Source organism: Balaenoptera physalus (assembly GCF_965194825.1).
Source record: "Balaenoptera physalus genome assembly, chromosome: 20".
Lineage (NCBI taxonomy): Eukaryota > Metazoa > Chordata > Mammalia > Artiodactyla > Balaenopteridae > Balaenoptera > Balaenoptera physalus.
The window spans coordinates 50494235-50521333 of record NC_138901.1 but is presented as its reverse complement, the minus strand read 5'-3'; the positions used below and the strand labels follow the sequence as shown (position 1 = coordinate 50521333).

Below are 27099 nucleotides of genomic sequence, written 5' to 3'. Positions count from 1 at the left end.
TCCCCTGCAGGTCCTCGAACACCAAATTCTGGTCTCGTCCACTGCTCTGATGATTTCCTCACTCTCTTGTTCCTTTTTCAAGCTTCGGATGATTAACTGGAATCTCAAACAGACCCCTCTCTGGGCATCAAATGCACACCCTTAGCATAAGCTGGGAGAGTGTCTGAAGCTACCAGAAATCTCCTAAGTCTGAAGGAGAGCTGCTTTCCCCCTGCTGCATGGCCACCCCAGCATGTTCTCACAGGCTGTCCTGCCCTTTCCCCAGGTAAAGGACTTAACCCTTGACCTTCCATCAGCAAACCAGTTAGCAATTTGTGCCGGAGGCTGCCTCTCCCAGAGTCTCTGAAATGTAATCCAATCCTGTGATAGAAGAACAAGGTCCTGCCAAAGATGTCCACCTCCTAATCCACAAAACCTGTGACTATGTCACCTAATGCGGCAAAAGAGACTTTGCAAATGTGATTAAGTTAAGGATTTTTATGTGGGGAGATTATCCTGGGAATTATCAGGTGGACCCTATGTAATCACAAGGGTCCTTGTGAGAGGGAGGCAAGAGAAAAGGCTATGGAGGGATGGAGCCCACAGAAGGAGAGGGAGAGGCGGAAGGGGACGGGGAGATATTGAGTGCAAGACTGAAAGATGCTACACTGCTGGCTTTGAAGGCAAAGGATGGGGCCATGAGCCAAGGAATGCAGGGGGCCTCTAGTAGCTGGAAAAGGCAAGGAAACAGGTTCTCTTCCCTAGAGCTTCCAGAAGGAATGCAGCCCTGCTGACCCTTGAGACTTGTAAGAGAATAAATCTGTGTTGTTTTAAGCCACTAAATGTGTGGTAATTTGTTTTCGGCAGCATTAGGAGACCAGTATGGATGCCAAGCTTTAGGGGAAGACAATGGTTAGTTATTGATGGCTTCACAAGTACCAGGCACTGTTCTAAGCACTTTCCGTGGATTAACTCACTGGAATCCCACAGTCTAGAAGGTGTGATCATTATCCCTCTGAGGCACAGAGAGTGGAAACTGCCAGCTGCCCAGAGCTGTGGGCATCGCAGGCAGGCAGCACCCCCTCCAAGGAACGAGACCGGAGCTCGGAGCACGGCTCGCAGCCCTGGAGGTGGAAGTGGAGGTCGAGGTCAGACCTGCTGCTTCCCCAGCCTGACAAATGGGAACTCGCCCTCCATGTTGGGGGCCAGCGCTCCCCTCCTGTGCCCCATTCCCTTCCCGTTCCCTGCCAACTGGGGATTTGCCTGAGAGCCTGGCAAACACCCTCTCAGGGAAGTCACTTGGGGGCACAACGTGAGCTTAACTGTAGAGCTGGCTGGACCAGGACCAGGGTGAAGACGGGGTGACTCACAGCCCCACCAAGCCTTCACCCACCCTGGCATGAGCACAGACCCTTGTGTTAGGCCCCGGGACAGCCCATTGCAGCAGGACCCACTCCTCATGAGACTCCAACCTCAGAGTCCAATCTTGAAAGAACCCCCCAAAAGGCAGTAAGTAGTCACCCCCAAGAGTCCCCACTCTGGGCCACATTCACCCTGACATTTTGGCCGGCATGGGGGTGGAGGTGATGGGAAAGGATGTGAAATTAAATTCTGTGCATTTTACCACCAGGTGGCCTGTTGTCAGTTACCGCCCAAAACCTCGTCCATCTTCACTTTCCTCAGACCCCACCTGTTCCTGGCTTGGAATTACCTGGAAATTCACAATTGTTTCTTCAATCCTCCTGGAGCTATTCTTATCCCATAACACACCAGGGCTCAACATCCATTCACTCATTCCCCGCCATGTGCCCGGCACTGGGAAGACAAGTGAAGGAGACAGTCTCTGCCCCCAAAGAGCCTTCCAGAGGTGCCCACACACCCAGAATCCCCAGGGAAGGGAGTTTTCCGGAGTTCAGGGCCCCCAGAGCCCGTGCCACGCTGCTTGCCAGTCCTGCAGCACAAGGAAGCTGCCATCTGAGTGACACTGTCCCCACTTCCTCCCCAACTGGAGCTTACGAAATGCAGCAGCCACGGGGGGCTTGTTCATGCCCAGCATTTTACATAATCTGCTGGGCTGAAAGTGTCAGCCTGAGGCCTCAAATCCAAGAGGCCAAGTCACTCTGGTAGGGACAGTATCTGCAAGTAAGGCTTAGCTGGCTCTGGCCTGGCCTGGTCTTCTACCGTCGAGGCTAAATAAAGTCTCCAAAGGTTTGGTTCCAGACCAAGTCAAGACTCTCTCCAGGAGCCTTGATCTCCTCCAAGACAACAATGTGGGCTGAACAGGCAGGGCCACTTGCAATTCAGAGCCTTAGGCCAAGCAGCTCCGTAGACAGTAGAATTCAGTCCACGGGCCACACCAGTTTGCAAGGAGCACCCCGGGGGTGGGGGTGGGGGGCTGGTCAGAGCGGATGCCACTGGGTCTAGGCACTATGTCCATGCCAGGTATCAGCCTCAGCCTCAGGACAGCTGGCCCCTCCCTGAGTTGAGTCGATGCAGGGAACCCAGCCATTCTCTCCTCTCCCCAGCCCTAGGCACCAGGGAGGTCTCTTTCAGCTAATTCCTCAGCAGAATAGAGTGGGGGGTGGGGCGGGCACTGCTGGGGGACCCTCCTAAAGGGTAGATCTCCATATTCTGGGCTCCCTGCTGTCTGAAGCTGCAGGCAGGTCCCATGGGGTCCAGCAGTGTTTTCAAAGTTCAGCTATTCACATCCCACACCTTTGCAGTTCTGTCATACATACCACAGGCACTATTATTTACTTAATACTGTTCTTTACAACAACTGGCTTCTTAAAAGCACAGCCTTATCCCAAGCATTATATTTGAAATCCCAGGAAAGACGTGCAAGTCATTTTTTTATTTTTATTTTTGGCTGCGTCACGCGGCATGTGGGATCCTAGCTCCCTGACCAGGGATGGAACCCGTGCCCCCTGCAGTGGAAGCGCGGAGTCTTAACCACTGGACCACCAGTGAAGTCCCTATTTTTTTCTAAGTTACATTAAAATTTACGCCTAACTATTAAAGTGCAAAATATATATCCAGGTGCCACCTAAAATCATCTCTCAAATCATCTCATATGTGGCCCACACTTCGGGAAGAAACCTAAGTGGGGGACACAGGCATGGCCATCACTGCACACGGAGGGAGCAGAGACCTGGACAAGTGAAAAAGAAACACAGGTGGTTCAGATAATCCATTAAAAATTGGCACAGAATTAACCTGAAGGGTTAATCTGCATTACAAAAGGATTTTAAAATTCCTGACAAATGAGTTCCTTTAAATAGCAGCCTTTATATAGCAAGGCCCCTATCAGCCCTAGGTACCTTTAAATAGAATCATACGAAAGATTTGGGGTGGGCTTCCCTGGTGGCGCAGTGGTTGAGAATCTGCCTCCCAATGCAGGCGACACGGGTTCGAGCCCTGGTCTGGGAAGATCCCACATGCCACGGAGCAACTAGCCCTGTGAGCCACAATTACTGAGCCTGCGTGTCTGGAGCCTGTGCTCTGCAACAAGCCAAGCCACGATAGTGAGAGGCCCACGCACCGCGATGAAGAGTGGCCCCCACTTGCTGCAACTAGAGAAAAGCCCTCGCACAGAAACGAAGACCCAACACAGCCATAAATAAAAATAAATAAATAAATAAAATTTAAAAAAAAATAAGAAAGATATATTAAAAAAAAAAGATTTGGGGGATGTACACAATACTTTACAGAGGGGAGGTGATGCTGCTATCAGTATTCACATTATTATTAGTTTATAGACCATTAACTCCTCAAAGGGGACTGTGGGTTGAAACACATAGCAAGCTCCAGCTCCAGCTCTGGAGAAAACCACTGCCATCTTCACATCTGTCCCCCAGGAAGATGAAGCATCTCGGAAATTACACTGAAAACAGGATTGATTTATAGGACTGGCATCTGGACATGTGCTCAGGAACACGACTACTGTTTAAGGTAAGTACTCCTGAAGTAAAGTAATAGCAAAGAGAGAACTGCCTTGGACTTCTACCAGCCGCCAAGAAGAGTCTACCATGCAGGAGTGTGCCCAGTCCACAGCCCAGGACAGGAGCACACCCTCCAGAAATGAGCCCTGACCTCACACATGTACACGTGCACATGCACACACACGTGCACACACACACGTGCACACACACGCGCCCAGTCCAGCCCTGACTCAACGAGAAGTGGTCCCTCCTCCTCTGAATTTAGTACCCTTTTATCAGAACCCCTCTCATGGCCCTGCCTACTTTCTCATTATATTCCTATTATCTGGGCACTTGCCCCTTACCCTGAACTGTGAACTCTTTTTGAGAAAGGACCAAGCCTTGTTCACCTGTCTCCTCCCCCAGGCAGCCTGCTTTGCATAGAACACAACCTGACAGTGTTTGTGGAATGAATCAATGAGCTTTCTGTTTGTCTTCTCTCTCTATAGATGGCCAAGCCTAGTAGAGGAGAAGGGCATCCTAGACGTGTTCAGGCTGGGACAGGGGGCTTGGAATCCCCCAACACTCAGGAAAGGGCCCCTCCCCCCAGTGCTGGAGACAGGTCCGGGAACACTGAGGCGGCGAGGTAGAGGGGAAGACTCCATCTTGGCGCTCACAGGGCTCTGGGAGGAACAGCATTTTTAGGTGTGATGTGCACACAAGCCCCTTTGGTATCCGTGTGCTTCCTCCTTAGAACACCTCTGAGATGGAATAAGGCCAGGGACATGGTACGCCCTGTGTGGGCCCCGTGGAGCCTCACTCACTCCACCAATCCACTGGACACCAGCCACACACCAAGCACTGTGCAGCACTCACAATGAAAGCAAGAGGGCCCTGCCCTGGAGGAGAGAGGCAGACATCTAGAGTTCCAAACAGAATGAAATAGGGGCTAGCCCGGTATAAGCCAGCCTAGAGGTCCAGAGTAAGGCAGGACCCATAAGGCAGCATATGAGTGGAACCCCATCTGTGCTGGGGAGGGTGTCTCAGAGAAGGGCCATTAGGAACCCACGGAGGTCCCATCCCACACACTACTAAGCTCCCAGCAGGTGCTCTTGGTTCATAACCAGACTTTTCCCCATCCTGTTCCTGGGATGGCTGGGCAGACCCTAAGGGTAAGGCCCTGGGGGCCCAATGAGAGATGTGACTTACCCCAGTGTGCCGAGCTAGCACCAGATGAGAAAACCAGGGATGGGGCGCCAGCCACTGCCAGCCTCCCGTTACGGCTCCTCTCTGCCCCACACCCGGGCCTACAGCGACCGCTCCACCCCTTCCACACATCAGCCATCTACCCGTGGGTCTGCAGTCTATTTTTACCTCCATTAGCTCCTCCTCTGACCCACACTGTAGCACGGGTGGAGGAGGGCAGTGATCCCCATCTTACAGGAGGGACAAAGACGCCCAGAGAGGCTCAGCGACAGCCTCCCGCCCAGAACAATGCTCCGTGCACCATGCCCTCTGGGGTGCAGTGCTGCCAGGGCAGACAGGCTCGGACCCCACAAGACGGGCGCTCTCTGTTAGGCAGCCTGGCTTGCAGTCTGTGAACTCCCTGCCATACGTTCTCACTGGCCCTCCCTTCGAGCCACAGAACAGAGAGGAGGTGAGCAAAACACTGAGGTTAGAGGTGAAAGAAAGGAAGGACGGTGTGGTGTGCACGCCTTAGGCAGCACTGGTGTGCTTTCAAGTGGGATCCCGGCCCCTGGGGCGGGGTGGGGGGGGCAGGGGGGGGCGTGAAGAGAAGGGGATTGAGGCAACTGCTCCCCTCCTGCTCTACCTTCGAGGCAACTTCTCTGATTAAACAGAGGCATTGCTGCCGAGAATGCCCACAGCCCCAGAGTCGGTGGGCTGGGGCCCGGCAGACGCTTCCTGCCTATGCCCACCTTGGGTAAAGTGCCTAGCCACCTGGCTCCTGCCTCCAAGCCAGCCGTTACCGCCCCTCTTCAGCTGATCCAATTCTTTCCCTTCAAGGAAGTTCAGGGACCTCTGGCTCTCCATCTCTCCAAATGCTCTCGTGCCCTAGCCCAGATTCACCAGATTCCACTTGCTGGGAAGAGAGTGGCTCCCTTGGCCTGAACTTCACAAGTGCACTTATCCCACTGCTGCCATGGAAACAAGGAATTACGGCCTCCTAGTTTCACGTCGGCCAGCTCCTCTGGGGCAGCAGGCTCACACCACTGGCGTGCCCACCAGGGGACTCATGTCACTGCCAGAGAAAGCCCTCTGCACAACTGGCCTGGGGAAAGCCAGCAGCCACTCCCCCTGAGGACAACTGGTCCAGGGGGAGGCGGCGGGCACTGCGCCTCTCCCCCAGGAACAGCTGTGCCCAGAGCACAGCCCCTCTCATCCCCTGGCAGGCAGGCGCCAGCCCCTCTCAGGCTGAGGTGCTTCCACTCGGCCACAAGGTCTGTGCACAAATCAGCCATTTCTGCCGCACAGGCTTCGGCAGTCAGAGCTGCGAGCCCTGCCCCCTCCCCCGACAAGCATCCAGGGCGTGTCACATTCCCACCTTCACAGCCACCAAGAATGGGGACCCTGAGCCGGGGCTGGTCGGGGTTCCCAGCTCGCACTCCTCCAGGAGAAACACATCTTCATCCTCCAGGACCTTGTCCAAAAAGCCTATCGCCTCCTCTTCCTCTTCCATGGCAGCGGGAGCCGCGGAGGGCAAACAGGAAGCAGGGTCCCACCAGCAGCGGCAGCGGCAGCCGTGGCCGCCGGCGCCTGGGAGCGAGGCCGGCAGGCGGGGACGGGAAGAGCGTGCAGGGCAGGCCTAAACCAGCACGCGGGCCTCCCCGGAGTCCGTCCTGGCGCCCGGCCACCGGCTGCCGATGAAAGGCTCCATTATGAGCCTTCTCCCGCCCGCCGGCTCCGGGTCCTCCCGGAGAAAGGGGAAGCGGGGCGTCCGTGCGGCCCCGGCCGCCTCTCGCGGGGAGCTCCGCCGCCGCTGCCGCCGCCGCGATTCCAGGGCTGTCACCGGAGCCCGCGCGCCCCTGCCGGCCGCCGCGGCCCTTCCTGCCGTGCGCGCCGGCTCTCCAGGCAGGCGGGGCCCCGTTCCCTGCCGCCGCTCCCAGCCCGGCCGGGCGCCCCGCCGCCGCCGCCGCCGCCGCCGCCACCGGCCCCACAGATCCCGCCCTCCTGGACGCGGAGGTTCGCGTTCGCTCTCAAGACACAGGAAATGCACGACTCGACGGGCGAGGTGGAGCCGTTCCCTCTCTGCGGTCGCCGGGCCAGCCGGCTGGCGGAGGCTTCGGGAGCGCGGAGGAGGGGCGACGGGGCCGCAGCCGGGCCGGGCGCAGGGGGAGGTCCGCTTCCCAGAGACAGGCTTTATTTACAGCCCCTCACCGGCCCCGCGGGCAGGCGGGGGCGGAGCGGACAAGCAGCTGCCCGCACAGCCTCGCGGGCCGCTGGGCCAACCTCGGTGTCACCTTGGGATGCCGACAAGCCCCTTCTCACTTCCGCCTCAGGCTCTGACACCTTTGAGGAAGGGAGGCCAAGCCCTGGTGAGAAACCATAGTTTCTTTGCATCGCCACCGTGGCTGAGGGAACAAGGCTTTGTGCAAAGGAGGCCTGACCTGCCTCTCCACGAAAGAAGCACAAGTGCCAGCCCTGCCCACCCCCAGCCTGCTTCCCCTGGCTTCTTCCATGGTTACAGAAGGTAAATCCATCCAGAGGGTGAAGTGCACACTCTGGTCCCCTGGCCCCATCCAGAGATGTAATCCACCTACTCATGGGGGTGGAGTTTAAGGGCAGCAGCTGGGAAAAGCTCTTTCACAACACCTAGGGCAAAGGTTGCCAACTCCAGCACCCAAGAGGGTGCAGGTAAGATTAGTTAGTGAAATGAGCCAGGTAGGGTGGGACCAGGTGAACCGAAAAACCTGTCACTCAGCTCCAGCTGCTGGCTGCCAGGGGCAGTGCAGGCTCAAGGTTGCCCCATCTTGGATTGTTCAAGAGAAGCTGGAATCCGGATTTTTAGGTGATAGCTCTCAATTTAAAAATGATGGCAGATAAATTATATTTAAAAAACAAAACATGATGCAGTCTCAATGAAACACATCTGTGCACTGAATCAGGCCCACAGACAAGGTTGCTGCCTTCTTGCAGTTGGTTGTGTTTCTCTGAGAGAAGGTTGGGAGGGGTGTGTGGGGGGGGTGGGGTGTTGTTCCTTGAATATCACCTCTGTCCCATTTCATCACTGGACCTGGCATCTTGGAATCAAATTCAGCTTCACACATGACCAGCCCACTACTTATCTTTGCAAACCTGTATAATAGGTGCCACCAGCCAGACAGATCAAGTGAAAACTCCGGATTCTGAGTAATGAGCCCTGAAGCTCCAGCCCCACTCACGCCAATCCCCCCAATCTCCCACCAGCCCCCAAACCATGTCTCTAGTCAGGGATTTCCTCAAAATCCTAATGCTTCTAGCTCACAAGTGTCTCTCCCAGTACACAGTTGCCAGACCGGCCAGTGTGGTTCTTAATGATACAGTGTCTGAGTTGTCCATTAATGCCTCGTGTGTCTACCACTGCCCTCCTTATGCACATGGCACATCCCCTGCCAGGTGGCAACTGTATGGCCACAGGGGGAAGAGTCCAACTCTTTGGAGCTCGTTTGGAAATGCATTCCAAAGGGGGGGTTAACAGCGTGCCATCCTAGGCCCACCTGGGCTCATCACCTCTCCTTCCCACTGGGCATCTCAGCTGAGAACAGGGCCCTTGGCTGAGCCTCCAAGCTGGGTGGAGGGTTGAGGAAGAGCGAGGAGGGAAAAGGAGAGGAATGGACATGGTTCCTTATCCCAACTCCCCAAAAAAGTCTGCGGAAGTTCTGAGCTCTAGGTGGGGCTCCTGCCATTCTATTAGAGCAGAAAACCTGTCCTCACCAGTAAAAGGTTTCTCCCTGTCACCATAGCTGAAATGCAGACCAAGGGATTTGGGGTAGGTTCTCTGGGGCCTCAGGGCTGATGGGGTTCCCCAGAGGCACAACCCCCCCCACACCCGCCCTCTCCCTCAGTCCCTGGTTCTTCCCTGTCCCCGCCCTGGCTGGGTTATAAATAGCCAGGGTAGATCTGAAGGGCCCTCTCAGCCACAATTCCTCATTTGGTTTGGGCGGGTGAGGCTGTTCCCAGCGCTTGGGAACAACCAGGCCTGGCATTCCCCAGGGCACAAGTGTGCCAGCCCGGGGCTCTGTGCCAGTCTGTCTCCCATCCTGCAGGCTCCGAGTGCACGGCATGGGCTGCCCCCTCCGCTCGGACAAGCAGGTGTAATGGGAGAAGGGCCTAACAGTCCAAGGGCCCCCCTGCACGGTGTCCCTTCCCCCGCCCAAAGGAACATGAGGGGCCCTCAGGAGTCTCCGAGAGTAGCCCTGTCTCCATTCCCCATGCCCCTACCTAGCATGGCAGGATCGACACCCACTTCTTCCAAACCCTGAAACCTCTCAGAAGCTGCTCCCTGAACATCCAAGGCATCTCCACTCCACCCCACCCCACCCCGGGTTGGCTGGAAATTCCAGTGAGTAATCTGAATGCCCTTCCATCTCCACTGGGCACACAGACTCCCCTCAGAGGCCCTCAGTTCTGCCCCTGGAGGGAAGTGACTCACAAGTCCCAATGGTGTTCCCTGCCTTTCCCCTACCAATGCCCTGGACATGCGCTTCCTCCCTGCGTCCCCTACAACTCTGCCTGCTTTCGCCTGGCTCCTGATCCTCCTCTCCAGAGAAGCAGCTGCTCCAAAGGCCTCCAAACTGCCTTATTCCAAAGTCAGAGGCCTCCTTCTCCCCTCCTCAGCCTCTGCAGCCTGGACGCTCTTAAATCCCTCAGCTTCTGTGGCCATGCTGATACTGCCTGTGATCGCTCTGGCTCAGGCCGGCCCTTCTTTTTCACCCATTCGGACCAGGCTGCAGCCCTCTCCTCTCTATCCTTGGAGAACTCATCCCTTCTCACTGCTAGGCCAATGGCAGCCCATCACCATCTGCAGCTCCAACATCTTGCTCTGCTGGAGTGTGACATCTGTGCTGTCAGCTGGTTCTCCTCACTTGGAAGTCCCATCAGCAGCCCCTCAGCTCCACATCTCCAGACCAAACGACCCTTCCCCCTCCCTAAACCAGCTTCCCCTTCTGGCTTCTCCACTTCTGTTGGTGGGGCCTCCATCTTGCGACTCTTCCTTCCCTCAGGCCCCACATCCCTTTTACCGAGTCCCCTTGGTTCTTCCTTCTCTTCCTTTTCCAAAGCCACCACCCCAGCCAAGGTTTGTAGAATCTCACACCTACGTTAACCACAGTAATATTCCACTTTGACTTCCGATCTCGCCTGTCCATCCATCTGTTCATTCATATGTAGAGAAGGCCTGGCATTACAAATACACAGATCTGCGAGACACAGGCCTTGCCGTTAGCATGCTCTCAACCCACAGGGGGTGAAGGACATATCAACAAATGAGGCAGTGTTCTCACTGGTCAACACAGTGGGAACATGGGACAAAGGCACTAACCCTGCCTGAGAGGTAAAGCTCCACAGAAGCGTGGCCTCTGAGCAGCATCTTAAAAAGGGGAAGGGTTTCCAGGCAAAGGGAGGAAAATGTTTTGTAAGGAACCCCAGGAAGCACAGCTGGAGGACAGAAAAGGGGCAGGTGATGAACTTGGAGAAGTGGGCGGGAACCACTCCCCCATGAACAAGGGGCACGGACTGAGATTTCAGACACCCGCCAAATCCACGCTTTCCAAGCCACCAACAGTTTACTCTCCCCAAACCCAACAGCCTTCTCTCACACTCATTCTCCATCCTCTCATTCCCTTACCCACTCAATCAACAAGTATCTCTTCATTGCCCACCATGCACCAGGCGCTGTGCTAACATCCAGAACACAGCCACAAGTGGGACGCTTTGTCTACCTCCGTGGGGGCTGATGGTCTCAGGGACAGACTGACCACTGCGAGCCAAGGCAGGGCCAGGGGAAGGGCACAATCTCAGAACTCTGGGGCTAAGGTACAACTCTTCCAGAAAGAATAACGTGGAAATATGTATTGTGACTTAATATGTTCTCACCCTCTGAGTCAGCACCTCCACTTTAAGGAATTTTTCTGCAAAAACATTTCTACAAGGACTCAAAGATCTTTGTACAAAGATGTTCACTGCAATGATGGTTATACCAGTGAAAGACTGGAAACAGCCCAAATGTCTAACAGAAGGGGACTGGCTAAGTGAATTATGGTACAACCGTTAAAAGAAACACTGCATACAGTCATGAAGGAGAATGAGGTAGGTCTTTAATTACTGATATGCAAGATGTTCAAGACTTATTAAATAACCAGAGCAAATTGCATAACAGTATTAATAGTATGATCCCATTTTTTAAAAAAGTATATATATAATATATACACAGAGAAAAATGTATTTTTTACATATATGTGTATATATATATATATATATATATATATATATATATATATATATGTAATATCTCACATGGAAAAAGAAGATGTCTCTTAACAGACATTCTCTCTGTAGGATGAGACTTAAGGAGACTTTCACTTTCCATATTATATGTTCCTGTAAAGTTAGAATTTTCAGTGATGTAATCAGGAAAAATAAAAATTATTTTCTTTTTTAATAAAGAAATTAAAAAAAGAAGTGTGATAAGTGCTATAATTGGGCAAGTAGAGTGAGCTCTGGGGGCACAAGACAGAAGACACATCTGATGCAGCAGAGGGGGGAGTCACAGAAGGTTCTCCAGAGGAGGTGACATTAAAACTCCTACCTGAAAATGAACAGGGATTAGCCATGCCAGGGGGACTCAGGGGCAGACAGGACAGCATGAGGCATAATGAAATGAGTTCAGTCTGGGTGGCAAGGCTTCATCCATTCAACCAATACTTATTAGGCATCTCTTATGTGCCAGGCGCAGTTCTAGGCACTACAGTTTGCAATGAGCAAACATTTTGGTACAAAACTGACAAAGCTCCATGGCAGAGCTCCCATTCTAGCTGGGGGGTTGTAATGAGGCTGCAGAGGTAGGCAGAGGTCAAGTGGTCAGGTCAGGCACGGCCTTGACAGCATTGCTACGGGCAGGCACTGAAGAATTTTACAGGGAGTGGCCAGACAGTGTCTCAGTGCATCCCTCCTGCTGACATCAGATTACTCTTTCTAAAACACTGCTCACTCTGTACCCAGCAGGAAGCCACCAAGTCAGCCCTAACAAGGGCAGTGGGGCCCTTGCTGATGACTCAACTGATCAAACTGTTGACAACAACTTCTGCTGTTTGCTGTTCCATGAAAGGGCCAGGTGCATTCTCACCTCCAGGCCTTGACCTGGCTTGGAGCCCCCTCTCCCTCCTCTCTGCCTATCCCTGGCCCTTCCAACTTCCTTGGCAGGAGCTCAAGTCCCACCTCCAGACTTTCTGGAGCTCAGCAGACCCTGGGCCAATGAGAACTGACCCCAGGGGCCAGTGCCGGGGGCAGGTGGAGTCAGCCACAGCTGCAGATGGAATCAGACTCATCATCTTCTTGATAGCCGTCCTCCTCCCTCTGCCTTCCCTTTTTCTGCTATAGCAGAAGTTACTCCAAATCATATATAGAGGTCAATTACATGAAGCAAATGTTGGATATAAGCCACTACATGACACTGTTTATATAGTAAAACAAAAACAAACAAATAAAAAAACTCTCCTGGATGTTGGATTTGAATCCTCGTTCTGCCTCTTGCCAGCTGTGTGACCCTGGGCAAGTCGTTCAAACTCTCTGGGCCTCAGTTTCCTCATCTGTAAAATGGGGATAATTCTAGCACCAACTCTAGGTTTGCAGGGAGGACTAGTACACATGGGGCAGGGCCTGGCACATGTTGAGCCCTTGGCAGGCACCAGCTATTCTCCTCTTCTTTGGCAGGGGTGGTGGTGTGTGGGGAGTGCAGGAGGGGGGAGCCCTAGCCCACTCCCAGCCTCACCTCCCACATCTTCCAATGAACCCAAAGCCCAGCCACACTCGACCATTCTCCTTTTCTCACACCTCCAGAGGTTTTCCCACATTCCAGAACTTACACAGCTCCCTTTATCTAGAATGTCCTTCCTGACCAGTGCCCAGGCAGAACACTACCTACTCTCTGAGGCTGCCTCCCCATGCTCCCCTCCTTGATTCCCCCACCTGAGGTTACATGGCTCCCTCCTTGGGATGTTGTATTAATACATCTCTCAAGCCTTGAAACTGAGGGACTGTGTGTGTGTGTGTGTGTGTGTGTGTGTGTGTGTGTGTGTGTGTGTGTGTGTGTGTGTGTGTGTGTGTGTGTAGGGGGAGTGAGGGGCAACCCCTGTTCATGCGAATTCCCCACAGCACCCAGAACAAGTTCTTGTAAAAAGTGGGTGCTCAGGGAGTTCCCTGGGAGTCCAGTGGTTAGGACTCTGGGCTTTCACTGCCGTGGCCCGGGTTCAATCCCTGGTTGGGAAACTGAGATCCTGCGAGCCATGTGGCGCAGCCTAAAAAATAAATAAATAAAGTGGGTGCTCAGAAAATACTTAGTGAGTAGAAATGACTCCAGGAGGCTTAAAGGGCAAGGCAAAGGGTCTCCCAAGAAGATGAATCAAGGGGTTCAGGTTGGGTGGATGGTACCTAAGGAAACTGGTCATCCACGGTGACACCCTCCAAAGGCACCTCTGCCCAGCAGGAATGCCAGTGGGAGCTGAGCCACCTCTGCCAGGACTAGAGTGGGGATGGGAAGGCCCGAGGGCAGCCAGAGCTGGGGGCCCATAGAGAAACGGGTTCACATCCCAGGAGAGATTCAAAGTCAACTATCACCTCAGGAGCTGGTCCTCCTTGTGGTGCAGACTGTGCGTTTTCACAGTCACTGTGTCACTCGGTCCTCCCAGCAGCCCTTCCAGATAGGATGTATTTATCCTTATTTACAGCTGAGGGGACCAGGACTCTACAGGTTATCCAAAGTCACAGAGCCAGAAAGACGTAAGGCGAGGGCACTAAGGTTCCTGTTCTGGAGAGGTGGCAGAGAACAGCGGTGGTGAGCACCCACCACTGACCAGCTGTGGGACCTCAGGTGGGTTATGTCACCTCTTTGCACCTTAGTTTTCACATCTGTAAAATGGGGCAGTAATGGTGCCTACTTCCCAAGGTGTGGTGAGGACTATATGAGTTAGTATTTATAAAGTGCTACAACAGTGCCCGGCATTTAGTAAGTGCTATGGAAGCGTTTCTCTTCTTTCTCTTCTTTCTGCCACACAGGCAGGAGGGTTGGGGGGGGGGGTGTCTGTGTGGCTTTCCAGATAGAAGCAACCAGCCCATAACCCTGTGGGAGGAAGGTCCACAAGAGCATCATCAGAGTATCATCGTGGAAAGAAAGTGCTAGCACCCACTAGTGGAGGAACTAGGTGAGGAGGATGGAAAAGAGAGTCTGGGTAAGAGCCAGCCTGCTGCTGGGATACTCCCTGCCCTTCTGCACCCTGGCAGAACCCAGAGCCCAGGGGGCCATCCAGCCTCTGCCCCCTGGCGGCTCACCTGTGTGGCCAAACGTCTCAAACTGAAGGCGTTCTCAGGGGCAATTTCACACCTCTTGGTGTGATTAGGCGGGTCGGTTGGCCTCCCTGCCCCACCCCCAAAGACTCCCGAGCCTCAAGGACAGAGACTGGGTCTGGCTCACTCTCCTATCCACTGTCCCTGGGACCTGCAGGAGATGAGCAAACCTTCACCGAATACATGTTGCTCTGGAAGTCGCCTTACTGGCCAATGTGAAACGCACAGCACAGTAGCAGGGAGAGGGCGATCCCAGACAGGCTGTGAGCATTACAGGGATGCCCCAGGTCGGCTGGGTGTGGCCAGCCAGGGAAGCCCAGATCCCAGCCATGTGTGAAGGGGGTGCGATGGGCCAGAGAGGCCAGGGAGCACCAGCCACGGAGGGGCCGAGGACCACAACCAGGGCACCGTCTCCCTACTTCCTATTTACATCCCCCTCAACTCACACAAGCCAAGGAACCCCCTGAGCCATAGCTTCTTCATCTACAAAATGGGGGGCTCTCGCAGTGGTTGCAGGCATAGGTGGCGATGAAGCCCGTGGGCACCTGGCACAGCACCTGGCACGTAGGGGGAGCCAGGCAAGCTCCTCCTCTTTGGAGTGGGGACCAAAGATCCAGAAAGGGGGCCATGGGGAGCCAGGCTGCTGAGGCAGGAGGTCGGCAACCTGAGGAGAGATGTCTCTGGTTTTACCTGCAGCTGGAAACTCCTGAGAGGCGTAAAGATAAAGGGCAGCCGCCAACCCACCCAACCCAGGCCTCGAACGCCATCCAAAGAGAGCAGACTGGGACACCACCTCAGATGTTCCCGGCTCGCCACGTGGCTTCTCCTTTCACCTAGAAGCGACTTCCTTGTCCTCCAACCTCAGATCCCAAACCCCAAGGCTTCAGAAGGGACCAGGAAGGGAAGAGGGGGCAGCAATTCGTCCTAGCTTCATCCCCTGAGACTGTATCTGCCCTCCCTCCCTGCTCCCTGGCCAATCCAGTGCTACTTGATTCAATTCCATAAACACCGGGTGAATATCCCTAGGTGCCCGGGAGCTGCTGACGGGGGTCCCAGAGATAATTGGGGATCAGGGCTCCGGATCTCGCAGGGCAGACGTGCCCCACGAGTAACTGTGCACGGTCCCCAGACAGCGGAGGGCTCAGCCATGGGCTGGAAAACCTTCACAAGGGAGGTGGTGTCTGAGGGGACCTGGGAGCACCACACAGACTGCAGCGTCAGAAAGACCCAAGTTTAGGGATTTCCTGGCAGTCCAGTGGTTAAGACTCCGCTCTTCCAATGCAGGAGGCACGGGTTCAATCCCTGGTCAGGGAACTAAGATCCCACATGCAGGCGCGGCCAAAAAAAAAAAAAGGAAAGAATAAAAGAAAGACCAAGTTTAAGTATAACTCTGGTTCCCCATGTAAAAGGCTCAGGGCGAGTCTAAGTAGCTGTGAGGAAGGGGGGGTTGTGCGGGGGAAGGGGGGAAGATGAGAAGGCTGACAGTGGTGATCATCTCAACTCCCCCCACCTTTCTTTAAATTATCCTGCCGTCTGGAGACTAAACTCCTCAATTCAGCAGTTAGTGCAGTACTAACATGTACAGACTTTACAATTTACAAAGCACCTGCCTGGCACCATCTCACAGAAGCCTCCCGACAGCTGTGTGAGGTCAGGAGGGAGGAAATTCTCAGTTTCTTCACTTTACAGATGAGCAAACTAGAGCTCAGATGAGTGAAATCCCTCAGGTCACACAGCTAGAAAGTGGTGGCACTGAGACGACAACCAGATCTTCTCTCTGCCTTGTGGCCCCTTTTCACGGCGCCTCCCAAGAGGGGAGTCAGACAAGTCCATAGCTTGTGGGGCACACGCTTTTCTGAATGACCACAGTCCTGGCAGGGGAACGTGTGCCCCGCTTGTCAGTGAGATGGAGAGTCCCGCCCGTCCTTCCCAGGGTGAAAGCAGGCCCTCTCTGCTGAACTGAGCCACCGGAGGGAGCTGTACTCAGCCTGGGCTTGGGGAGAGTGAGGGTCTGCAGGGCGGGGCTTCAGCTTTCACCCTGATACCTCGCTGGGCTGCACACTGGGGCACATCTAAGGCGAGAGCAGAGTGAGGCTGCAGGGCGTTCTGGGGAGTGAAGAACATTTGTCCTGCAACACCGGAGACCTGGTTTCATCTGGGCTACCACACCTGGGAGGACAGATCTGACCCCAGAAAGGAGGTTGCAAAAGCAGATTCAGTTGTCGTCCAGCAAATATTCATTAGACCGGGTCCTCGCAGTGCTCTGGGCTCCCCACCCCTCTAAAGGCTGGTGAGGAGAGTCTCGTGCGCCCTGGGCGCCAAGGACCAAGGACCCACAGTGAGCCAGGCCCAGCGCTGCAGGCCTCACCTGAGCTATCCCAGTCCGTCCTCTCAACAACCCTTCAGGTGGTTAGTCCTATTTAGAGATGAGGAAAATGAGGCTCAGAGGGGTTATGACACTGATCCAGAGTCCCACAACTAGAGAGCAGCACATGTTCATCTATGCAAAGCTCATGTCCCTTCCATTCTCTGAGCTGCTGGGAGAGTAAGACCGTGAGGGCTAGTTTTATGCATCAACCTGACAAGGCCACAGATACCTAGACGTTTGGCCACCCATTATTCTGGGTGTGTCTGTGAGGGTGTTTCTGGATGAGATTAACACTTGAATCAGTTGACTGAGTAAAGCAGGTTGCTTTCCCAGTGTGGGTGGGCCTCATCTAATCAGTTGAAGGTCTGGATAGAACAAAAAGGCGAAATAAGGGAGAATTCACTCTCTCTGCCTGTCTTTGAGCTGGGACATAGGTCTTCTCCTGCCTTTGGACTCAATACGGACTAGAGCTTACACCATCAACTCTCCTGATTCTCCAGCCTTTGGACTCAGACTGGAACTAACTATACCATCAGTTCTCCCGGGTCTCCAGCTTGCTGACTGCAGATCTTGGGACCTCTCAGCCTCCATAATCTAGTGAACCAATTCCTTATAATAAATCAATCCTTCTCTCTCTGTATCCTAATGGTTCTGTTTCTCTGGAGAACCCTAATATAAAGACCAAACCTTGGGCTTCCAGGAACAAGTTGCATGCACATTTGGGTGTGGAATGTCCGGCTGCCAGAGGCCAGATATCTGAATATCTAGAACAATCATCTGATTTGGTCCAAAAGTCCCCTTGGTTCCCAACGCCCCAACAGGAAGCCTGGCAGGGAGGGGACCTGCCTGGTCAAATGAGCAGAGCCAAGTAGCAGAAACCTTGGCTTTCTTTTTCTCTCCTTTTTTTTTTTTTTTTAAACTGAAACAGCCCCCAAGTACTCAGGAAGAGGTGTGTCAACTCTCTCCAGCACCTCAATGTACACAGCAATACTTGCTGAGTCCACTAGGTGGGGCCAGTGACACAGCAGAGAGGGCAGAAATGCAACTCAGGAGGGAAGGTAGGCAGGCAGGGGGTACACTGGGCTGGAATCTTCGCTAGGATCTCCAAGCTGGATTAATGCTCCCCACCCCTACCTTGTATAATTTCTAGCCAATGGTGCAAAAATTAATCCTGGGGTTCCCAAGCACTTTGACCAGTTGTCACTGTAGCATCTCTTGGATTTCAAAGTCCTCAAACCAAGCTCTTCCCTTGTGAGTCGCCAAGCAAAATGGGCAGCATCGTAGTAAAGGAAGTCCCTGCCCTGAAGCCTCAGAGCTCCAGGTGGGGGCATCTCCCTGTTATGCCTGTGACCCGTTTCACTAGAGAAAGCACCTGAGTACCTTTCACCAGGGAATCTGAAAGTCGATGGACAAGCACTCCAGCAAGGTGGTCATGTGACAAGGGAAGGCGACAGGACAGGAAGCAAGGAGGAAGGCAGAGAGGAGAAAGGGAAATAAATGGCTTTTCTCTTCAGCAAGTGGCTCTAATCTGGCCACACGTTCTCAACTCTCAGCCAGGATTCCTGGTGAATCTTTCTGCAGCAGCTCACAGGGGTAATAGCTGAGTCTCCGGGATGGGAGGGGGATGTCTCTAAGCCCTGTTGTGGTCAGAGACCTAAAGGCAGAGACGGGAAGCAAGAGCTGTCACTTTGCTTCCCCTGGTTAGAGTCAGTTCAGGTCCCAGAGCACCCTCTCCTCCATCAGTAGCAAGAATCCTGCCCCGCAGGTCCAAGATGGCTGTCTCTCACCTGCCACCCTTCCTTAGGACGACAGGACAATACCCCAGAATGTCAGCTGTGGGGGGCCTGAACCTGATCAACGCCCTTGCCCATCACTTCCACCTCCCACCTGCCCCCACCATCCCTTCCCAAACTTGCACTGCCTGGCAGCTGATAAGCTCTGCCTAGGCCTCTGTTGCCACGGCAACAATGTGGCTTCTCCCAAGTGGGAAGCCGGTTGCCAAGGCCCTTGTTGCCAAAGGCTATAACAGCCACCCTGCTGTGTGAAGAGGGGGTGAGAGCTCTACGCAGGGGTGGAGGGTGGACAAGGAGGCTGGGAGGGAAGGAAGCAGGGGGTTCGCAAGAAATGGTAGGGTCCAGGCAGCCCCCTGGCTGGAGTGGGGGTGTGCTGGGCCCTGCAGGAGGGAAACAAGTATCTCGCAGCAACTCAGTGACTGCTCCTCGAGGGTATTAGAGGGAAGAAAGGGGATCCCCCTACAAAACACACCTGGACAAGCCCCCTACCAAGCAGGACCAAGCAATCCAAGCCCCCCCCCCACCCCCCGCCAGAGAAGAAATTTGATTCTTTGATTCTTCCTAATTTCTGAAAAATAGCCCCCAGGAATCCCTCTGTCTCACTTGCTCTTGTGTCTCAGACACACTCGCACAAACTGAGCACGGACAGAGCTGGTCTCTGGGCCCAGGAACAGCATTAATTACAAGGATTGCAAACCTCCTCGCATCTCTACCCCTCCGCCTGTCTCAGAGCACATCCTCAGTATTGCTTGTAAAATGCTTCTCTTTGGAGCAGAGCTCTCATCGGTGGACAAGAGGAGAGGTGCACACCATTACGGCTCATTCCCTTCCAGAGTCAACAGAGGAGGGCTGGACGGGGCCCTTGGTCCTCAGGGAATGCTACAGAAGCTGCTCACTCCCCCCGCTGCCGGCACCGAGGCCAGCCTTGGTTTGCTGAGCCGGCACCTGTGCATTTATAGCCCACAACTCACATGTGCAGCCACTGCCCAGCCCGGGCCCAGAGAGAGAAAGCTGAAAGAGGAAGTGAGGTGTCCAGGAGGCAGGGGGAGCAGATGGCTGGTAGAAGAGGCAGGGGTAGGTGCAGCAGTGGCAGAGAGAGCAGCGGGGGGTGGGGGGGGGGGCGGGGGCTACTCTGAGAGGCCCAGGACCGGAATGAGATGATGAGGGCACCAAGAGCAAGCCCAGATTTCCCGAGTCCTGCACCCCAGTAGCGCCCCAAGCAGAGCCTGGCCCACGACACCCATGCCTGCCTACCCGCCTCCCCAAAAGCCCCCTCTTCCCAAACCCGGAAGGAAAAGCAGGTGTACCTACCCCAGGTGCCAGCCCCTCCGGTGGGGTGGGGGAGATGCTGTCCCCGCCGCCCTGGTTCCGGGCACTGAGCTGGGGCGACATGGTGGGCGACTCATCGATGTACGGCATGGTCTCCGAGCCCTCCGGGGGCCCCTTCTGCTCTTCATTCCCCTCTCCGTCGTAGTCGTCTGCCCCGTAGCTGAAGTCTGAGACAAGGAACAAGAAAGGCCACTGAGAGTCCTCCACGAGGGCTGCCAGGGATTGGTAGCGCAGTGGGCGCCAGCGGCGGTCCCCGGCTGCCATGCCCCGGGCCCCACCATCCACGCCCAGCCCGGGCAGGGCTGCGCGTCCCGAAGCGCCAGCAGGCACCAGGAGCTGCGGTTCAGGGGCCACTGGGAGTCGAGGGGGAGCGGCTCCGCAGTTGCCACCCGCTTAATAGCATGTCAGTCGCGTATTCTGAGCTGCTGTTTCCTTTGCCTCCTGCCTAATTCCGAGTCTAAAAATTAACAGTGGGAGCAGGAGGCAGGACGCTTCCAACTCTCCTCTCTGAGTCACCATTTTGCTTTTTATAGGGAATAAGGAGGTGCGGGCGGGCCCGAGCGATGTCACTTCCTGAGCTCCTCCTCTTTGGGTACCATTTGTACACTGAGCCCCATCCCTGGATGGGGGGGCAGAGCAGGGTTCGGGGTGGGGGCTGAGGAACGGCACCCGAGGCAGCCCTCACCCCTCGAACAAGGCTCCGCACAGGTCAGAGCCCAAGGCTGGCAGAGCATGGGCGAGAAGGCAGCCCGGGCCTGGCAGGGACGCAGTTGCACAGCAGACTTCTCAAAAGCCGGCACTTATTTCTGTAATTTCAATGTAGGATTCCTTGGGAAAAGGAGGTAAGAAACAGCCACAGGGAAGTCAAGCTGCTGTTAACCCCATCGGCGCTGCCAGCACCACTCAGGGGCCAGAGCCCCCGCCCAGACACCCCCTCCCTGGACAGCAGGCCGGGTCCATGGGGGCGCAAGGCAGCATCTCAGAAAGGCCCCCATCACACCCCACCAGTGGGGGTCTCTCCTACAGCTGTGTGAGGGACCCTCCCCCACCTCCACCCCTGGCTGGGTCTGTCCCATCATCTGCTCAGATATCACTTCCTCCGCAGTGTCCCCCCTGGCGTCCCAGCTCAGAACTACAGTGCGTGGCCCTCTAGTGCCCCCAGCGATCCTGCCCATTCATCCCTGAGCACCTGGCGCGGAACTGGGTGACAGCCATCGCTGTGTGCCCAGCAGCCACGGCCCACGTGGGTCAGGATCTTGGGAACGTGTGTGGAGTGAGTGAATGGGCAGAGGAATGCACTGTCCCTCTCAGGTCTGAGGCTTGAGCCAAGTTCTCAGCAGGGCCCTGGCTCCTCCTCCTCTGTCACAACACACCAGCCCCCGGGGCAGCCGGCAGCCTGAGAATGGTGTCAACGGGTCACCAGGGCGCCCGGCCACGGCCACACTCAGTCCAATCTGCCCCTTTGGCAGCCGAGAGCGCCCCCCAGCCTCGCTGCACCTGTTCTGCCGACTTCCTCTCCAGTCCTGTGCTGACGGCCCATTAAGCTGTCAGGGACGTGAGCTATTATTTTTTTCCCCAGGACAGGCGTGCACGTGAAGAACCACAGGACCTAGCAATCCAGACACTGGGATGTGTGTGTGCCAGGCACGGGGGAAACAGGACCCACTGCCGGGAGGACACAGGGCTTCTGTCTCAGGAGCAGGTGGGGGTGAGCCGACTCTGCTATCTCCAGGGGGCGGGAGGAAGGAAGAGGAACTACAGCGTCCGGGCTGCCCGAGTCTGGCACCGTGAGGGAGCCCGGCTGTTTGGTGAGACCTACTCCCTTTGGAGAAGCACAAGGAGGGAATGAAACACCACGGTAACCTGCGGTCTCTCCTCCAGGAGGCTCCAGGCTGCCCTGTTAGTGCCTGGAGTCAAGCGGGGGGTGTGAGGTGTGGTGAACACTGGCCTGGCCATCCGTTCAGATTCCAGCAGGCCCCGCTGATTCTCCTGTACACTGACCAATTCCCAGGGGTCACAGGACCAGAGCCTTCACTCTCAAGATATTTCCCAAGGGCAAGGGTAGACGGGACCACAGGGAAAGCAGTGAGGCTTGACTCTACCGCACAGTCTGCAGCTGCCTGGGTCACAGCAGGGCGGGAAGGTCTCTGCCAGCCTTCCGCCACGTGTGCCCAATTCATCCTTATCAGAGTGGTGCCCCTGGACCCACATCTCAACCTAGCCACATCGGAGAGGCTGCTCTCACGATCCCCAGTTCACAGACAGAGTCACTGAGTCTCAGAGAGATTTGCACAGAAAGGATCTGAATCCAAGTCTGTCTCCAAATGCCATCTTTCCCCCTCTGAATCTCGCTAATCTTCTAGGGAAATGTCCTTCTACAGCCCTCGTCAGGGGAGGCTGACCAAGGAGGGGAGAGAGGGGTGCCAGCCACAACAGCGGGGCGCCCGAGCATGGAGGAGAGTGCCCTCAGAGCTCTCTGCAAATGTTCCTGGATACTGTCCCTTTCATTCCAACCTCCTGGAGACCCTGACAGCCCAGGAAACCAGCCAGAGACCCCAGAGAATCCTACCAGGAAAAGGGATACAGAAAAGACAGAGAAACCAACCCTTTGAGAAAGAAGGAGCCCTGGGGACTCAGGAGGGTGGAAATCTGCCAAGCACAGCCTTCAGTCTGTGTAGGTCCACAGACAGGAAGGCTGAGTGGACCATGGCTTGGCCACCAGGTGTCAAAAGAGAAAAGGCAGAGGAGGCTGCTGACAGCCAATATCCATTTCCCCTCCTAGTAACAGAAATCTCACTATCTTTGGAGTGGCAGTGTGCTCCGTGGCTAGCTAAAAGGCTACTTTTCCTAGTGGTGTGGGCCATGTGATGAAGTTCTGGCCAATGAGATGTTGAGTGGATATGTGTGGAACTTTGAAGAAAGTTGCTGAGATTGTTTTCGCTGGAAGGTATTTTTTCCCTCTCTCCATGCTTCCTCCTTCTGTTGCCAGTTTGGAAAGCAGATAGGAGAGCTGGAGCTCCAGCAGCCATACTGAGCCATGAGGGGACCTTGAGGATAGAAGCCAGTGCTGAATATAGCTGAGCACAAAGCTAGGAGCCTGGGCCCGTGATGGCACAGTGAGCCAACATACCACCCCAGGAATGTCTACCTCTGGACTTCTTTTACATGAGAGAAGAAAAATGCCTATGTTATTTAAGTCACTGTTATTTAGTTTTTATGTTATATGCAGTCAAACCTAATTATAACTGATCCAGATGGTTTTCCTTGACATTCTATCTGGGTGCTTTTCCTACGGTCTTCACTGTTCCTTCTAGTCTCCTTGGTGGAATCCTCTTTCCCTGCCCACCCCTTAAAAATTGGTATTCCCTATACATCCTTACAATAGAATACTGCTCAGCAATAAAAGGGACAAAATACTGAGACACACAGAAATGACTCTTACAGGCATTATGCTAAGTGAAAGAAGCCAGACACAAAAGAACACATCCTGTATGGCTCCATTTATATGAAGTTCTAGAACAGACAAATTTATTTTACTCTTGGAAAAAAAATGAAAATTGTGGTTGCTTCTGGGGGTCAGGTAGGGACAGGAGTTGACTGTAAGGAGCACAGGGAATTTTCTAGGGTGATGGAAATGTTCTGTATCTTGACAGGGATTTGGGGTACACAGGCGGATGTGTTCATTGACTTCATCAAATAGTACACTGCATCAAAGATTTGTGCATTTCACTAAATATTTAACTCTAGTTAATGACATGCACGTTTAAGTGTCGAAGTGAAATGTACTGATGTCTGCAACTTACTCTGACGTACATAAAAAACAAGATGGGTTGATGATATTCAGAGGGGTGGCCAGATGTGTGATAAAGCAAGTGGAGAAAAATGATAATTACAGACTCCAGATGGTGGGTACATGGCTGTTCACTATACAATTCTTTAAACTTTTCGGTATGTTTGAAATTTTTCATAATAAAATGACGGGGAAAAATTGGTGTTCTCCGGGTTTCTGTCACCTCTACTTTACTCCCTCTCCCAAATTTTATTTATATTCTAGGGAGAGGTCTGGGCTGCAGACCCATCTCTTTGATTGTTTCCTGGACAACTCCACCCCCAGGAACTTCAAACCCAAGCTTTTCCTGAAGTTAATCTGCCAGATCACTCAAGTTGGAAACCTAGGAGTCATGCCAGATTCCTCCCTCTTCCTGCTCATCTCCTACACCCTGAAATATCCCCACTCCCCATCCACCTTCCCACCCTCACCAACTCTTACAAGGACAATTCCAACACTCTCTCCCCGTGACTGCCAGACTGCAAATCTGATCGCGTTTCCCCACTGTTCAAAATTCAACAGTTCCCCATTCACTTCAAACTCCCTGGCTCAAGGCCTTTCATAGTCAGCACCTGACTCTTTCTTTACAGAATCATATTCTGCTGCCTTGTAATATCAGACATCTTCTAGGTAGGTCCCTGAAAGGGTCTGAATAGTAGCCCCCAAATATATATGTCCAAATCCTAACCTTGGTACCCATAAATGTGACCTTATTTAGGAAAAAGGTCCTTGTAGATGTAATTAAGTTGAGGATCTCTAGATGAGATGATCCTGCTTTAATTGAGTAGGACCCAAATCTGATGACATATCTTTATAGGAAACAGAAAGGGAGAAGACACAGACACACAGAAGAAGGCCATGTGAAGATGGAGGCAGAGATCCGAGTTATCTGGCCAAAAGCCAAGGAATGTCTGGAGCCACCAGAAGTTGCAAGAGGCAATGCAAGGATTCTCCCCCTAGTGCCTTGGCAGGGTGCATGGCTCTGCCGGCACCTTGATTTTGGACTCTGGCCTCCAGACTGTGAGAAAATAAATTTTGGGTGTTTTTTTGGCCACGCAGCTTCTGGGATCTTAGTTCCCTGACCAGGGATAGAACCCATGCCCCCTGCAGTGGAAGCACGGAGTCTTAACCACCGGACCACCAGAGAAGTCCCTGTGATGATTTTTTATTTTTACTTTGATTTTTAAAAATATCTTTATTGGAGTATATAATTGCTTTACAATGTTGTGTTAGTGAATCAGCTATATGTATACATATATCCCCATATCCCCTCCCTCTTGAGCCTCCCTGTGATGATTTTTTTTAATGGCAGCCCTATGAAATTAACACAGTCCCCAAACACACAGTTTCCCACCTCTGGACCTTTGCACATGCTGTTCCTATACCTAGAACACTCTCCTCACCCTTTGACCACCCAGCGAAGTCCTATTTAGCTTTCAAATACAGCTCAGTTCCACCCTTCTCCTATGAACCTCCTTGCCTCCTGAATATATAAAGCACTTTTGCAATCCAATGAGAAAAAGACGAATACCTCAACTTTCTAAATGAGTTAGAGAAATGAATAGAAAATTAAAAAGAGAATTGCCCAATGTGTGCGTGTATATATATATATATAAAATATATATATAACATATATATGTTAAATGTTAACCTCACCTGTAATCAAAGAAAATGCAAACCTCTATCTTTTGCAATTTTCCTATCAAATCAGCACGGAAAATACCCAAGCTTGTAAGAGAACAGGCACTCTCAGAATCTCTTGGAGGGTATGTAGAACTGGCACAACTTTTCTGGAGTCAACTTGGTATCAAAAGCTTTAACAGTTGGTACAGCTTTTAACCCAGCATACTCTAAGACTGTGTCCTAAGAAATTAATTATAAATGTACATAAAAATAAAGTTACAAGGTTATTCATCACAGGGCTGTTTATGCTTGTGAAATATTAAAAACAAGCTGAATGATTAATTATAGGGACTTGGGTAAATTATGGTACTTCTCCAAGATGGACTACTATGTAGTCATTAAAAATTATCTGGATGATTTACATCATCTTATTAAGTGCAAAAGAAATTAATAATGGTATGTACAGTATATTACGTTTGAAAAAAATGTCTGTATGTGCATATGTCTGTATGTTGCCTGCAAGGCAACAATACAAAATAATTCTAAAGCATTCAGATTCTGAGAATTTGGGAGCAATTAATACATGATCTCTGCTCTCTAGGTTACTAGCAGACGCTGCTTGTCTCCTACTCAATATCTATCTTCTCTCCTTCCCTGCTTACCTTATGCTGGTTTTATATGAGGTGGCAATGAACCCAGTCTCTGGCAAAATACCCACTTCCTCTGCCTCTCTTACAACTAGGAGTTGCCATTTGACATAGTTTTTGGTCAATGAGATGTAAGTGTAGGCCTCTGGCAAGGCCTTTGCTTTGATAATTAAAAAGGGACTTTATACCTTGAACTCAGATGTGATAACCAGAGCTACAGTGGCCATGCTGCTGCCATGAGGAAATGATCAAGAAAGAACGCAGACATTTCCCTGATGTTCCTGAGCTACTGAGCCACGCTAGAAACAGCCTACCTCATTTCTTGCTAAATGGGAACTATAAGCCCCTATATGTTGGATTTTCTGCCACTTAAAATGAACACATTCCTAACTGAAATCCTTACAGCCCAGTAGAGGAAGGCAGTCCAATAAGCATGAAAACATCCTAGATGCTATGACAGAAGTACCTCACAGGCAAGGCAAAGAGGAGGGAGCAGGAAACAGTGTGGGTGAGAGGATGGCTGGATGGGCTCGGGTGATACTCCAAGGAAGGTGGTTTATCACTGTGGCTAAGAGCAAGGACCCTGGGGTCGCACAGTTTAGGTTCCAATCCAGGCTGAATCACATCCCACTCTTCTGTGCTCAGAGGAGTGGCTGGTACAAGGCAGCCACTTACAAATGGATATTGGTTAAACCAGTGGCCGTGAAAGAGGATGACAAAGAGATGGAGTGCACAGGGCTACTGCGAGGATTAAGCTGGATAACGCATGGAAGGCACTTAGCACATAGTAAGCACCCAATAAATCTTAGCTGCTATCATTAATATAATTAATCGAATCTTGAGAGATGTGTGGGTGCTTGCCAGGCAGATGGGGGACAGGAGCAGAGTTCCAGGCAATGAGAAGAGGCTTGGCAAAGGCACAAAGTGCCTTAGGGGACTATAAATAGCCCAGCCTGGCTGGAACACTGAGTGAGCAGGGGGGTGAGGGGCAGATTGCACTGGAGAAGTGGGCACAGACCAGCACACCAAGGGCCTTGTGAGCTGAGCTAAGAGT

The 27099-nt window shown here is 53.0% G+C and overlaps 1 protein-coding gene across 3 annotated transcripts in view; it reads right to left on the bottom strand.

Moving 5' to 3' along the window:
* The window catches only part of ABR (ABR activator of RhoGEF and GTPase), a 178573-nt gene that overhangs the window by 73792 nt on the left and 77682 nt on the right, over window positions 1-27099 (bottom strand). For 2 of the 3 annotated variants that reach the window (XM_082443417.1, XM_082443418.1), the window contains exon 2: window positions 19929-20113. In XM_082443417.1, the coding sequence (XP_082299543.1) occupies window positions 19929-20113 (185 nt within the window). Of the gene's footprint in view, window positions 1-6462; window positions 7501-19928; window positions 20114-27099 lie in introns of those variants that run through there. The other variant, XM_082443419.1, reaches the window with a different exon arrangement.